The sequence below is a fragment of the Somniosus microcephalus genome, chromosome 9, assembly GCF_052327205.1.
Source record: "Somniosus microcephalus isolate GS21.2 chromosome 9, FLI_Smic_1.0, whole genome shotgun sequence".
Taxonomy (NCBI): Eukaryota; Metazoa; Chordata; class Chondrichthyes; order Squaliformes; family Somniosidae; genus Somniosus; species Somniosus microcephalus.
This window is the reverse complement of record NC_140995.1, coordinates 114351785-114367872: the sequence shown is the minus strand read 5'-3', so window position 1 is coordinate 114367872 and position 16088 is coordinate 114351785. Positions and strand designations below refer to the sequence as shown.

Below are 16088 nucleotides of genomic sequence, written 5' to 3'. Positions count from 1 at the left end.
GGTGCTAGGACCCCAGTTATTCACAATATATATTAATGATCTAGACGAGGGAACTAGATGAAATATCTCCTATTTGCAAATGACACAAAGCTGGGTGGGCGTGTGTGCTGTGAAGAGAATACAGAGAAACTCCAGTACGATTTGGACAGGTTGGGCGATTGGGCAGATGCATGGCAGATGCAGTATAATCTGGATAAATGCGAGGCTATCCAGTTTGGTGGCAAAAACAGGAAGGCAGATTATTATCTGAACGACAATAGATTGGGAAAAGGGGAAGTGCAACGGGGCCTGGGTGTCCTTGTGCACCAGTCACTGAAGGTAACCATGCAGGTGCAGCAGGCAGTTAAGAAGGCAAATGGTATGCTGGTCTTCATAGCGAGCGGATTCGAGTACAGGAGCAAGGATGTCTTGCTGCAGTTGTACAGGGCCTCGGTGAGACCACACTTTGAGTATTGTGTGCAGTTTTGGTCGCCTTATCTGAGGAAGGATGTTCTTGCCATGGAGGGAGTGCAGCAAAGATTCACCAGACTGATACCTGGGATGGCAGGAATGACGTATGAAGAGAGATTGGGTCGATTAGGCTTATATTTGCTAGAGTTTAGAAGAATGAGAGGGGATCTCCTTGCAACTTATAAAATTCTAACAGGACTAGACAGACTAGATGCAGGAAGGATGTTCCCGATGGCGTGGGAGTCCAGAACCAGTGGTCACAGTCTAAGGATAAGGGGTAAGCCATTTAGGACTGAGATGAGGAGGAATTTCTTCAATCAGAGAGTGGTGAACCTGTGGAATTCTCTACCACAGAAAGCAGTTGAGGCCAATTCATTAAATATATTCAAGAAGGAGTTAGATATATTTGTTAAGGCTAAAGGGATCAAGGGATATGGGGAGAAAGCAGGGGCAGGGTACTGAATTTGGATGATCAGCCATGATCTCATTAAATGGCGGAGCAGGCTCGAGGGGCCGAATGGCCTACTCCTGCTCCTATCTTCTGTGTTTCTATGTTTCTATGTCAGGCCAGGGATCAGTGCTGGAGACCTTCTGGATGCTATTTTCTCAGGCCTAATGTAGCATTGGGCTTTCCTCCCTACATCCACGTGGCAGTCCATGCCAGAAGGTGAGATTCTACAGGAAGAGCTTCTGGACCATGCAAATGATCTGAACCTGCAAATCCACTTGGGTTCAGTACTTCAAATGAGACGTGCCTAACTAGCATTCAGTGACAGGGCCCACGAGAAAATCGGCTCCAATATTTCCTTGATAGCATAAATCTTGCCCATTTATTACATGAGCTAAATTTTCCACGTGGAATTTGACAAATTGGTAGATTAAACCAAATGTTTGGTAATGGACGATCAAAAGGAAAACTGAGTTTGAATAATTGACAGTGCTAGATCTTCCATCATGTGCTTTTAAGGATGTCAGCAAATAAGGCTTCAGGGAAAAATTGGGTGGCGCTAACGTCACCGGGGACAAATTTTAGTGCCCCAAAAAAGTTGGCGCCCCTTCGCCGGAAATTCAGTTGTAGCGCCCCAAGCTGGAAGAGCTCTACCTCCTTCTTGGGGCGCTACAACTGAAGATCGCGCGCTACATGCAACAGCACTTTGCGTGTCTGCACGTAGTGCCTCGTCATTGCAGGCCTCCATCCCCTGATTAAAGGGGAGGGGCCTAGTGCTGCACGCACTGGGACCATGCTAGACCACCGGGGAGCAGGGTGCCATGAAAACAGCCCGGCACCCCAAGAAAAAAAGGGATAGGGGGCAGATGCTGGCAGTCAGCCAAAAAAAATGACCGCCCGACACCTGCCCCTTTTACAAGTGCCACCACCACTGCAAAAATGCCCCCTGACTCGGTTGGACATATCGTCCAGTGATAGGTCAGGGGGCGCAAGGGAGATTTGCGGCCGGGGCGCAAGCAGGGCGCTGCGCATGGCGATGATGTCATCGGCGGCGGCGCAGCAATGCGGGGCTCCACCGGCTACCGCCGCCGCTAACCTCCTGCTGAATTTTGCGGGAGCCGTTAGCGGTGGCGCGCCTGGGCGCTAGGGGATTTGCGCCCCGTTACCCCCCCAAACCAGGGGCGAGAACGAGAGGTGCAAATCAACCCAATTTTTCCCCCCTAATGTGGCTCAATACTATCAGGTTTGCATAATAAATGTACACATCATCTGCAGATGTCCGGCAGGAATAACTATAAGCAGTGTCAGAAGTGGAAATCTTTCCCTTGAGCATTTGTTTTTCCCCTTTTTATTTTTCTGCCCAAAGGAAAACCTCAAACAGCTCAATTCACAAGCACTTGCTTTCTTCAAGGAAAACACTGACCCGTATTTTCTGATAGGAGGCTTCCTGCGTGCGGATGCCTCCTATCGGGAAAAAATTTACGCCCTTACCTGAGGGCTCCCGAGGTCTGGCCATTTCAGATCCTGGGCCAGTCCATAGTCGAAATGTGCAGAGACCCAGGTATCCTCGAGGCGCAGGCAGTTCGCAAGCGTCCCTGGGATCACGTGGGCCAGGCGAGCCAATGAAAGAAGGGAATCCCCCTTCATACTTTTGACAGATAGACCTGTCAAAAGTATGAATGGGGATCACTGAAAAAAGACACTAAAACATTAAATACATTTTAGAAAAACCATCACGTTTTTAAAATGAGTTAAAATTACATAAATTAAATATTTTAAACAAAAATTTAATATTATGAAAAAATAATTGAATTTTTTTACGGGGCTAAAAATAATCTTAAATTATAAATGAGTGAAATTTTTTTTAAAACTTTTTTAACTCTTATGCTTAAGATTTTTAAGTGATTTCAGTGGGCAGAGGTTCTGCAGAAAGCGGAACTCGCCACCCGCAGAGGCCCTTCTCCAGGGCAGGCGTCCGATCTGTCAAGACCATTCCTGACAGATCGGAAGTGCCGGTTTTCAGCGCATGCGCTTCGCATGCCTGAAATCGGCATTTCCAATGTCCCTATGGGCGTGTACATGGCGCGTACCCACCCGTAGAGATCGGAAAATATGGGCGTCTGTATTTTCTTATTTTAAACAGCCATTTGAGAGTGTGCGTTCATTTTCATGAAAGCTCAGCAGGTTCACAATCCTCAAACAGGGAAATATATAAGAAAAGTATCCATTTTATGTCCCTAAAATAATTCTCTGAAAGCCTGTGAATTATTTTGGACCAGGATTCTCGCTATAACATGCTCCTCGTTAAGGGGTAAGAATTCCTCTGGATGGGTCTCGATTTTAACTTCCCCCTCACGACAAACACAAATCAGCCTTTCGACGAGGCTCCTGAAAAAGGCTGTCGAGGGCCTAATTAACATTCAAAAGTCGTGGCCCGATGACATCATCGACGCTGTGACTTAAATTTAACAGTAAGTGAAGGGGAGGCCCGGCAGCAGATCAGAGGTGGGAGGTGCCGACTGACCAAGGTAAGTGCTGAAGATCAGATCCTTTTAGCACTTCTTGTAGGCCAGGAGGAGTAGAAGTGTTCCCACAGGCCTCACAAGGAAGTCTTTGGCCTCCGCTAGCCCCGATGTCCTCGCTCCCCCACCCCTCGATGGCAGCCCTCAAGCCCCGATCAAGGCCTGGAGTCTTCAGCATCTACTGACTGCCGGGGACCATCTACATGGGTCCCCGACTGCTGCAGCCTCCTGTCGCTTGCTTGTGCTCCCACCCGCCGGCCAGGCTGTCCATTTGGCTGGCTGTCGGGTGGGAGGCTACAGCACGTTATTTAAATGAGGCCCTGCCGTCAAGGTCAGCTGGGCCTCCAGGTCCCCGGTCTGGCCGGGATTTCCCCAAGCTACTGTGTCCCCCGCACCCTCCCCGTTAGTATCGGGGCCAATGTGTAGCAGGATCGTCATTGCACTTGTGAAGATTTCCTTTGTATGATATGAGCTAAAGAAACTGTAAGCATGTTCGGCTGCAGCCTAAAACCAAGGGGTGATTTTTAACTTTTGCTCAAAACGGAGGTGAAGTCGGTGAAGGGTCTTGCACTGCCGTCGAAACCAGCATCGGAAGGCTCAAACCATTTTCAGGGTCGGGCCTCATCGGCATAATTTTGCCGAGTTACTGAGTGTTCAGTGAGCACTAGCAGGAAGCTCACCACACCAGGGGCTGAGGGGTGGGGGCAAGAAATTAGTGGCTCCATGGGCAAGCTGAGGCAGACGTGATTAGTGAAGGAGCTGGTGGAGGGGAGGTGTCTGAGGCAGTATTTTTGTGGGATCGTGGGAAGCATTCCTGCTGTTTTTGGAGTGGCCTCCAGCGGCCCCTTTAAGAACCACCAGTTAGACTGCTTATTATTTGCTACAAATGGGCGGAGCATATACGGTGCATGATCTGCCTATTAGTACCTGAAATTGCAAATGGAGTCCTACTACTGGCATTGGACCCTAATTTGCATATGTAAGCAGGCCTCCCGCCTATTTTGGGTGGGTGTGTTGTGCGCCAATTTACAGGCCTCCTGCCTATTTTGGGTGGATGTGTTTTGCGCCCATTTACAGGCCCACCTTAAAATTGCCTCAGGTGAACCTTGGACGTCCAAGGGGCAGCCAAGGTGCCCCTCCCCCCATTTTCCACGCCTGCCCGCTCATTTTTCAGGCGAGAAATGGGCAGGAATTAGTTGAAAATTACCCCTACGGAGTAGAAGAAAACTTCACGAGCATTACAATGACTATGCAACCAGGGGATCATTTACCCTGATATTTGACTCCAGGATGTACCTTAAAGCTGCATTATACTTAGTGGCTTGGTCATGTAATCAGCTGAGAGATTTTATATATCATTTACACCTTGTCTCATAAACCTGGACCTTACTTCAGAAAAGCATCAGTTAACATTTTCTCTAATTTTTAACCTAGTCAGTAACAATGAGTTTTTCGATTGTGACTTTGTTCAAAAACTGTTCCTTACGTTTCATGTGTGATTATGACCATTATCTCCCTGTGATTAGATTATTTCATCTTTGACACCATATAGTTATAACATATTTAAACATAATCACAAAACAGTTTCATAGTTAGACCATTGTAGAACATTAAATAACTTACTTAGTGAAAAATAATGATATCTGGGTTCACCAATGAAGTATCACATTGCTATACTTTCAGTCTGTGTACCCTAGGTGACATAGTGGCACAGTATGCTAGTGATCTAACACACTGTTGGGTGTATTTTCCTCCAGTTGTTAAATTCACTCTAAAAGTTCGGTTTCCCTAGTTTATAGTTGGACTGATGATTTTTGCTTATGTTAACAACCAGAGAAGAATAGATCAGTGCATCACAGAGTGAACGGATATGGAATTGGTGACAACTGTTCTCCACATGGTGAATACCTGATCTTGGTCATCACTGGAAGGTGTTGCTTGGAGCCCATGGAGTTTCCCCACAGGCAGAGAGAGAAGTTAAAGCAATAGAGGAGTGACGTGGGGGCATTGGTGACACAACAACATCACTCAGACCCAAAGGGCATTGCCAGCTAGCCACTACTCATCAATTTTGGCTTAAATAAATCAATAAATATATACTCTACACAAATAAATAACTTAGTTAGCAGAAGTGTGACAGACAGAACACAGGAGCTAATTACCTGCCCACATGATCAGAACTGTCACGATAATGATCATCTCTCCTGTCTGCAATGGCATGTTCCTATGCATTTCCTGCACTGTTGGGTCGTCTGCAGACAAGGAAAAGCAAAGTGCTTAGGACACAAAATCCAGCAACAAGTATAACGAGGAAGGCTAATTTCATATGGATTTCAACACAATAAACAATTGAGCATATTACAAAAAGAAAATACTGCAGATGCTGGAAATCTGAAATAAAAACAAAATGCTTTGTTTCCCTCTTCACAGATGCTGCCTGACCTGCTGAGTATCTCCAGCATTTTCTGTTTTTAATTGAGCATATTGTTACATATGAACATTCTTGGAAACAATGCTCCCAAAATTTATCGGTTCCCAAAAAGGCACGACTAAATTCCTCCGTCAATGATGGGCACTGCCTGGGGGTTTTCATCCACATCCATCAATAAACAGGCATGGCGGAGTCGACAGCGCTTACAAGCAGCATATCCTAGCACATTCTACGGAGCATCAGTGTTCCCCCTCCAACTTTTTCTCTCTAGTTTTTCCAAAATTATTAAACTGTTTGCTTATGTTTTCGGGTGCAGTTCTGACAAAGAGTATACACTTGAAACATGAATTCGCCTTTTCTGTTTACAGACGCTGACTGATCAATTGTGTATTTCCTGCATTTACTGTTTTGTATTTCAGATTTCCAACATTTACAATGTTTTTTTATTTGCTGTAGCCTGCTGCCTTATTGAGTCTTTTCAACTTGCTTCTAAGTCCCTGCGCCCCTCTACTTCTCTCTCTCATTTAAAAATCTTCTTAAAACTTAATTTTGTGGAACTTGTTACCACATGGAGTCATTGAGGTGAATAGCATTTAAGGGGAAGCTAGACAAATACTTGAAGGAGATGGGAATACAAGGATATGCTGATGGGGTTAGATGAAGTAGAGTGGGAGGAGGCTCGTGTGGAGCATAAACACCGACATAGACCAGTTGGGCTGACTGGCCTGTTCCTGTGCTGTAAATTCTATGTAATTTTGACCAAGCTTTTGGCAATCCCTTCTAATCTCTCCCACCATTTTTTGCCACCATCACCGCCCCGCCCCCCCCCACCTATTCTCCATTTGAAAAGCACTCTAGAATTATTTTTTACAGTAAAGGTGCGACATAAATACAACTTCTTCTTGCTGAACCTGAAGCTTAAGTTACAACAATCACGTGTCCTACTGCAGTTTGCAGTGTCATTACTTGTGTTCACATGGTCTGGGCTGTTTTTGAGTCAGCAGCTCAAAGGTTTTGGTCAGCTTTTGCTAGTTTCCAAGTTGGCATGTATGATCCATAGTCAAATTACCTGCTGACCATCACCATCTATGCTGTCAGATGAAGCCCAACCACTTAGGTTAGATACCCCATCATAAGTCAGTACATGCGGCAGAAATGGAAAGAAAACTAGAAATAAAAAGCTCGCCCGTTTGCACCAGGCTGTCGATCACAGCTAGTGATGTAACATGTCAATATCATCATTCCACTTGTAGTGTATGTACCTTTAAGAGCCCCTGTGTACTATAGTACCAGTAGTGACCACTCGGGTATATAAGCCTGTATAGTGTCTTGTATCTTTTAGTTCACCTCCAGACTTTGTTCAGTAAACACCTGTTAAACCAACTCCTGCATTCCGTGTCTCCATTAACACACGGACACAACAGTGGCGACGAGGATGGGATGGCCAGCACATGGCGAACCACTGTTGCCAGCATTCTCGCAAAGAAGAGAACAGCTGTCCGTGTGCTGAGGAACCTTGATGTGTGGATCCAGAGTGGTGATTCCACCGCTGTTGGGACGTGAATGGATCAGGAAGATACGTTTAGACTGGCACTCCATTCAGGCACTGACGGTGACCAGTAAGTAAAAAAATGATGATGACGTCATACCTGAACGATTAAAAGACATCTTGGCCAACGCCAAAGAAGTGTTTCAACAGAAACTAGGAACCTTGAAAGGCGTCACCGCCTCAATAAAAGTGGAAGATGCGGCAATTCCCAAGTTTTTTAAGGCAAGGCCGGTGCCATACGCAATTCGTCCAGCAGTCGAGGCAGAGCTGGAGAATTTGGAAAAGGCAGGCGTGTTATCCAAGGTAGATTGGAGCGAGTGGGCAACACCCATCGTCCCGGTCATGAAGAAAACGTTGAATAATGATAAATCTGAAGAACAGAGAAAAATTCGCATCTGTGGGGACTTCAAGGTGACTGTAAACCCGGTCCTTCACACGGTACAGTATCCTCTTCCGAGGATAGAAGATATTTTCGCCTCACTATCTGAAGGGAAACATTTCACCAAAATTGACTTGGCACAGATGGAGGTTGAGGAGGCCTCTAAAAAGTATCTCACGATAAACACACACAAAGGCCTGTACCAGTACAATCAACTGGTTTTCGGAGTAGCATCAGCTCCAGCTATCTGGTAAAGAGCTATGGAGCAAGTCCTGCAAGGGATTCCGGGGACTCAATGCTACCTAGACGACATCCTTGTAACAGGAGAAAACGACAATGAGCACCTTGCCAATTTGGAGCAGGTGCTCACTAGGCTGAGAGAACGGGGCCTATGAGCAAATCGCCCCAAGTGCGAATTTTTCCAGAAACAAATATCATATTGTGGCCATATAATTAACGAAGAAGGGTTGCATAAGTCACCTGAAAAAATTGAAGCGGTCATAAAAGCCCCAGCACCTGAAAATGTCTCACAATTAAGGTCGTTCCTAGGATTGATAAATTACTATCATAAACTTTTACCAAACTTGTCAACCGTTCTGCACCCTCTTAACGCACTGCTACAAATGGGAGTAATTTGGAAATGGAGCGAAGACTGTAAACGTGCCTTCCATAAATGCAAAGGCTTGATCACGTCCAAGGAAGTGTTGGCTCATTACAACCCATCACTGCCAATCAGACTGGTGTGCAATGCATCCCCTTACGGCATAGGAGCGGTATTATCGCATAGATTCCCTGATGGCTCGGAGCGGCCGATAGCTTTTGCGTCATGCTCATTGAACTCAGCTGAGCGTAACTATGCCCAGATCGACAGGGAAGCACTCGGCCTAGTGTGGGGAGTGAAGAAATTCAACCACTACCTACACGGACAAAAATTTACCTTGTTGACTGACCATCAACCCCTTGTCTCCATATTCAACCCTAAAAAGGGCGTTCCCATTATGACAGCGCAAAGGCTACAGAGGTGGTCCCTTTTCCTAGGGGCACACCAATATGACATAGAATACAAAGGATCAAAACAGCATGGGAATGCTGACGGTTTATCGCGCCTACCATTGCCAACGGTAGAAGAGGCACCTACAGTGGACCCAGTGGAGATGTTCCACTCAACCATAATGGAATGTCTACCAGTAACAAATTCTACCATTGAAAAGGAAACGAGAAATGACCCGACTCTCTCTCTCGAGTCTACGATTTAACGGTGAAGGGATGACCAGCACATGGCGAACCACTGTTGCCAGCATTCTCGCAAAGAAGAGAACAGCTGTCAGTGTGCCGAGGAACCTTGATGTGTGGATCCAGAGTGGTGATTCCACCCAAACTCCAGGATAAAGTGCTAAAGGAGCTTCACGAGGGACATCTGGGTGGAGTGAAAATGAAGAACCTAGCCAGAGCGTTTGTATGGTGGCCAGGTATCGATGGAGACATCGAAGAAATGACCAAGAGCTGTCTAGGATGCCAGAAGGTCCAAAACGCCCCACCACAAGCCCCTCTACATCCATGGGAGTGGCCCTCATCTCCATGGCAAAGGGTACATATCGACTGCTGGTCCATTTATGGACTCAATGTTCTTAATCGCGGTTGATGCACACTCCAAGTGGCCGGAGGTAATAAAGATGTCCTCCACCACCACGGAAAAAACCATCACAGTATTAAGGACCATATTTGCCAGGAATGGGCTGCCTGAACAGATCTGTTTTGATAATGGACCGCAATTTGTGTCCGAAGAATTCAGGAAGTTCTTAAAAAAAACAATGGGGTTAAGCACTACACGTCCGCCCCATACCATCCCGCCACCAATGGATTAGCTGAAAGGTTTGTCCAGACCTTCAAGAAGGCCATAAAGGCCATGGGTAATGAAGACATAAATCTACAACATAAGGTAGATAACTTCTTGTTTGCGTACAGGAATGCAACACGTGGTTACAAACCAAACTCCCGCCATGATGTTTTTCAATAGAAGACTAAGATGCCGGCTGGATTTGATCAAGCCAAACATCAGCAGGGACGTAGAGAACCGGCAATTTCAAGGCATGAATGAAAGGCGAACTAGAACCTTCCAGATAGGTCAACAAGTTTTGGCCCGGGACTACCGTACCGAGAAATGGCAGCCTGGAACTATCTGCACATGACTAGGACCGCTGATGTATACCGTGGACATTGGAGAAAGCATAATAAGGCGCCATGCTGACCAGATCATAGAGTCATCCGAAAAGGGACAACCTACACCACAACTCTATACGCCTAATGATGAAGCAGAGATACCCATAGTATCTACCTCCGATCCGGTGATACTGGAACCAGATGAACCCGACACTGGCATTCAAGCCGAATCGACCTTGCCAAAAGAACCTACTACACCACTGAAAACTACTACACCACCGAGGCGTTATCCGGACCGAGTCAGGAAGCCTCCAGAGAGACTGACTTATAATTGATTAACTGCAGCAAATGTGTAGATTATTGTTCTTGTAAACATGTTAATTAATGATTACTTAAAATGTTATGTACCAATTATCTAAAAGGGGAGGAATTGTAGTGTATGTACCTTTTTAAGAGCCCCTGTGTACTGTAATACCGGTAGTGACCACTCGGGTATATAACCCTGTATAGTGTCTTGTATCTTTTAGTTCACCTCCAGACTTTGTTCAGTAAACACCTGTTAAACCAACTCCTGCATTCCGTGTCTCCATTAACACACGGACACAATACCACCCACCAATGTGTGTGTCATTCCTCGTTTTAAAGGGGTGTTGTTGTCAGGAATGTCTGGTTTGCAAACTAAAAATCATGATTTGCAACATTTTTACAATAAAAGCATTTGTGAGTAGTTCCAAAGGTAAAAGTAGTCATTAGATTTGATACTTTGAGCTGGAATTAATGTATACCGAGTATTTTCTGGCTTGCATGGCAAACATTTCTAATACTGCACCTTTAACTTACAACTGAAATAATAAATTGCACATGAAAACACTCAGTGAGGTCTTCCCTCTCAATGCCATGACTTCATCAGGAAAACGTCTGTTTATACCTACGTCCCTTTGGTGACAAATCTGGCTTACAAAAGCAAAGAATCGTTGGAAACAATCCGACTTTTATCTGAAGACTCATATGGTGCAGATTGAACTGTTTGTTTAGATTTTCCATTTGTGATTCACTTGCCAGAATAGCAGGTTTGTGTCTTAGACATTTTGTCGCCTACACTTACACACCCACATTTTATTCTGGAAAACTTGTTGCTGAGAATCTTTGTTCACTCACTTTTACTTCTTATCAATAGTATTTCAAATTTCTCTCTCAATAGCTATGACTCACTGTAAACCCTGTTTATATTGAATAACTTGCCAAAAGGAACTATGTTCAATATCCAAAATGGTTGCATTGTGGAATCCTTACTTTGTTAAAACAGTGTCCTGTCATGTCTCTTTTTGTCTTCGGATCTCCAGATGTTATATTTTCATATTAAAAGGGTGTTATTACATTTCTGCATGGCTCCGCTGGTAATTGTAGGACTAACAGTGGGGACATCTTAGTTAAAAGGTGCTAGTTGTTACTTATATCACAAATATGTACTTATCCACAATTGCCCCCTCTAGTTGTGCATTAGGTTTTTTTAAGTTATAGGTCAGAATCATCCTACGGAGGTTACTTTGGTGATAACTGCATAGTAATTCTTCATAGTTACTTTTGAACCAAGCCATAAAGTAATTCTGCTGTTACTGCTAAACCATTGGAATTCCTTCCGAATCATTTTTGTACTGAGACACAATGGGACACAAACTATGTTAGATAAATATTTAGTCAGAAATCTGTCATTTTTATTCAGCTGCATATGGAACTGCTGTAATTTGTAGAAATACTAGGATTCATCATGACTGAATATGGAATCATAAAAGGACTTTTAGCACTTGTCAGCAATATTTAAAAATTATTCTAGTTTTGAAATGTCCCCTTAAATATGCCATGTACTAGTTTGGTTTGCCCACCAATTTCTTGCATTTACTGCCAAACATTAACACATGGCAACTGTTGATGATTCAACCAATGCCATTTACACTTCATCTAGAGTCATCTTTTGTTTCTTAACTTGTTCCATTACCATCTCCTTTTGCCTTGCACCATCATCCCTTTTGTCTCTTAATCTCTCCTGCCTTCCATCCTATCAGATCTTCCCTTTTTGTTCTTTCCTCCCCTCCCCCCCCCCCCCGCCCCCCTCTCCCTGCCCCTACACTTGCTTAAAAATCTGTTACATTTCCTGCTTTTTCCAGTTCTGACGCAGGGTCATCGACTTGAAATGTTAACTCTGTTTCTCTCTCCACAGATGCTGCCTGACCTGCTGAGTATTTCCAGCATTTTCTGTTTTTAAAAACATATGAACATGCATTCCAACATACAATGAGAACTGATGTAATAAAACTCACTACGCACTTGGTTTGAGCATAAAGCAAGGCTTTAATCAACTTATTTCAGAACATGGAAGTCTAGTTGTATCCACTAGCTCCCTTGTCTTCACAAAATGTCCCTGGCAAGCTGGGGCCAACGCCCGAGTATTTATACTCCTCGGACGGCGCCACCAGCTGGCCGTCCAGTGTTATTTCATAGGTAGTTTCTCGATGATGGTTTTCTCCCACCGTTCTTGTCATAAATCTCATCAGGCCTCTCAAGCCTCCCCCGTCCAGACATGGTGCAATATTGACCCATCCGCTATCCCTGTAACTTCCTGGGGAAAAAAATCCAGAGAAAGTAACTGCTGGCCAATTTAGGAAAAAACTCTGAGAAGTTCCTCTCTGACTCCCTAAGTCAATCAAGCAAAGATCCAGAAGACCATGGGAGCCCATAACTCCTCGTAATCACAGCAAACTAGCAACTCACTGTCTAGAATGGAAAACATCCTTTTCACTCAGGATCTTTTCAAATTCCCCATTAAAGGACTGTAGCAGGTCCAGAACCACTGCTTATTTAGGCAGAGGGCAATGACTTGCTGTGAAAATAAATACTTCCTGGCACCCAACCTATTAATAATAACACTACTTTTTATGGGGTGAATTTCTGTGGGGGTTCTCCCACTCGTTCGCCATAACTGTGGCAGAAAACCCACCCGCTATGTATGCATGCGCTTTACTAATACCATCCCTATTCATCTTAAATAACTTAACCAGCTTAGGTCCAATCCCTTATTGTTTTAAAAACCACAATTAAATTCCTTCTAAACGTGAATTTCTCTAAAGTAAATAGCCCTAACTAATGGAGCTTTCCTCATTACTAACAACTCTTAGTCTAGGCATCATTGTGGCCTCCCACCTCTGGACCTTCTCTGGAATCTGGTTATCTTTCACCATGTGTTGGGATCAAAACTGTAAAGTCCGCGCCTCAATAATACACGGACTTCGGGAGAACAATTAAACAGGTATTTTACTGAACAGAGGGTAACGTCAGACTGCAGTACAGAAGCCTGCTAGGGCCTTTTATACAGGGGTGGTCACTGCCAGTACTGCAGTATAAAATCAGTTCTTCTCTTAAAAGTACATACACAACAATTCCTCCCCTTTTAGATAAACAGTACATAACATTCATTTAACAACTAAATAATAACTAATTACAATTACAATTTTCTCGGTACTATATACATCAACTGAAATAATCATTTATAAGTTCAGTCTTTGAGGAGGCTTCCTGATCCTGACTGGATAGCGCCTTTCTCGAGTATCCTGTTCTTGCGATGGAGTCGATTCTGGCTCATTGTCATTGGTTGGTTCGTCAGCTTCCAATACCACTGCTTCTGAGGTAGACGCAATCTGTACTTCGGGCTCATTACCGGGTGCACATGCTCGTGGTATAGGTTTGGCTTGTTCCTGTGACTCTAGAATCTGGTCAGCATGGCATCTCACGATGCTCTCTCCAACGTCCACTGTGTACATTAGTGGTCCCTACTGTGTGCATATCGTTCCTGGCTGCCATTTTTCTGTTCGGTAGTCGCGGGCCAAGACTGGTTGTCCTATCTTGAAGCTCCTGGTTGGCTTCTCGTTGATGTGCTGTAATTGCTTATCCTCAACATCTTGTCTTATGTTTGGTTTGAGCAAATCCAGGCGACATCTTAGCCTTCGGTTGAAGAACATTATGGCTGGAGCTTGGTTGGTGACTGCATGTGTCGCATTCCGGTAAGCAAACAAGAAATTATCTACCTTGTGCTGTAGTAGTATGTCGTCATTATACATCATCTTTATTGCCTTTTTAAAGGTCTGAACAAACCTTTCAGCCAATCCATTTGTGGCTGGATGATATGGGGCAGATGTGTAATGTTTCACCCCATTATTCCTCAGAAACCTCCGGAAATCCTCGGACACAAACTGTGGCCCATTGTCGGAGCAAATCTGTTCTGGCAAGCCATTCCTGGCGAAGATGGTCCGTAGGACTGCAATAGTTTTCTCCGTGGTGGTGGAGGACATTTTGATGACCTCTGGCCATTTCGAATGGGCGTCCACTGCGATTAGAAACATTGAGTCCATAAATGGACCAGCAAAATCAATGTGTACCCGTTGCCATGGAGATGAGGGCCACTCCCATGGGTGTAGAGGGGCCTGTGGTGGTGCATTTTGGACTTTCTGGCATCCTGAGCAGCTCTTGGTCAGGTCCTCGATTTTTTTGTTTGTCGATTCCCGGCCACCACACACAAGCCCTGGCTAGGCTTTTCATTTTTACCCCTCCCAGATGACCTTCATGAAGCTCATTGAGCACTCTGTCTCTAAACTTGGGTGGAATTACCAGTCAGGATCCACACATCAAGGTCCCCCGGCACACTGACAGCTGTTCTCTCCTTGGCGAGAATGCTGGCAACAGTGAGTCGCCATGTGCTGGCCATCCCTTCACCATCAAATCATAGACCCGAGAGAGTGTCGGGTCATTTCGGGTTTCCTTCTCTATACTTGAGTTTGTAACAGGCAGACATTCGACTATGGTCGCATGGAATATCTCAACAGGGTCCACTGCAGGTGCTTCCTCTACCATAGGCAACAGTAGGCGCGACAGCCCATCAGCGTTTCCGTGCTGCTTCGTACCCTTGTATTCTATGTCGTACTGATGTGCCCCTAGAAAAAGTGACCAGCTTTGCAGCCGTTGCACCGTCATCACCAGAACGCCCTTCTTTGGATTAAAAATGGAGACCAGGGGCTGATGATCAGTCAGTAGGGTGAATTTCTGCCCGTGCAGATAGTGATTGAACTTCTTCACCCCCCCCCCCACACCAGGCTGAGGGCCTCCCTGTCAATCTGGGTGTAATTACGCTCGGCTGAGGTTAACGAGCGCGACGCAAAGGCTATTGGCATCTCTGAACCGTCAAGGAATTTGTGTGACAGCACCGCTCCAATGCTGTAGGGAGACGCATCACATGCCAACCGAATCGGTAGTGTTGGGTTGTAGTGGGCCAATACTTCTTTTGAAGTGATTAGGCATTTACATTTCTGAAAGGCACGCTTACACTCATCACTCCATTTCCATGTTACTCCAGTTTGCAGCAGGGCGTTCAGTGGGTGCAGAATTGTAGATAAATTCGGCAAGAACTTATGGTAGTAGTTCACCAGCCCGAGAAACGACCTCAGTTGCGACACATTTTCCGGTGCTGGAGCCTTGACTACAGCCTCAATCTTGTCTGGCGACTTATGCAACCCTTCCTCCTGTGGTAAACCACGTTCACTATCGTATCACTGTTAGTAGTTAGCACTGTTCACCACTGTTCGTTACAATAGTGGTCAGTGATAGTTATATCACGGTACGAGGTCGCCTCTTGCCACACTGCTATACCTGGGATGACCACTGCCGACTCCGCCTTGGCTCCACCCACCAGGCCAGGTATAAAGGTGAGCGACTGGCTGGTATTCCTCCTGCTTGGATCGGATCACCCACGAGAGTGGGCTCTGTTATTTAGTCAATAAAAACCTTTAGTCACCTTCGTAACTCTTCGCCTTTTATTGGAGGAATTGATAGGTATATCAATTTTATTGACTAAATTTAATGATGTCCGACAACGAGTCACAACCGGCGGAGGAGCCACCAGCGCAGCTCCCAGGAGCACAGCCACACCAGCCAGCTTGGCTGCGAGCCCTCAGACCGCCGTACCTGGACCTGAACCCACGAGCAGCAAACTCAGCCGCAGACTTTAAACACTGGCTGGTCTGCTTCGAATCATACCTGAGAGAATCCAGCGTCCCTCAGGCATCCAAACTAAGTGTCCTGCAGGCACAACTGAGCCCGAGAGT

General features: G+C 45.3%; 1 protein-coding gene across 1 annotated transcript in view; it reads right to left on the bottom strand.

The window, feature by feature from the left end:
• Window positions 1-16088, bottom strand: part of LOC147112608 (fibronectin type III domain-containing protein 4-like) — a 347906-nt gene that overhangs the window by 36828 nt on the left and 294990 nt on the right. The window contains exon 4 of the mRNA XM_085997029.1: window positions 5583-5672. Coding sequence (XP_085853155.1) covers window positions 5583-5672 — 90 coding nt within the window. The remainder of the gene's footprint in view (window positions 1-5582; window positions 5673-16088) is intronic.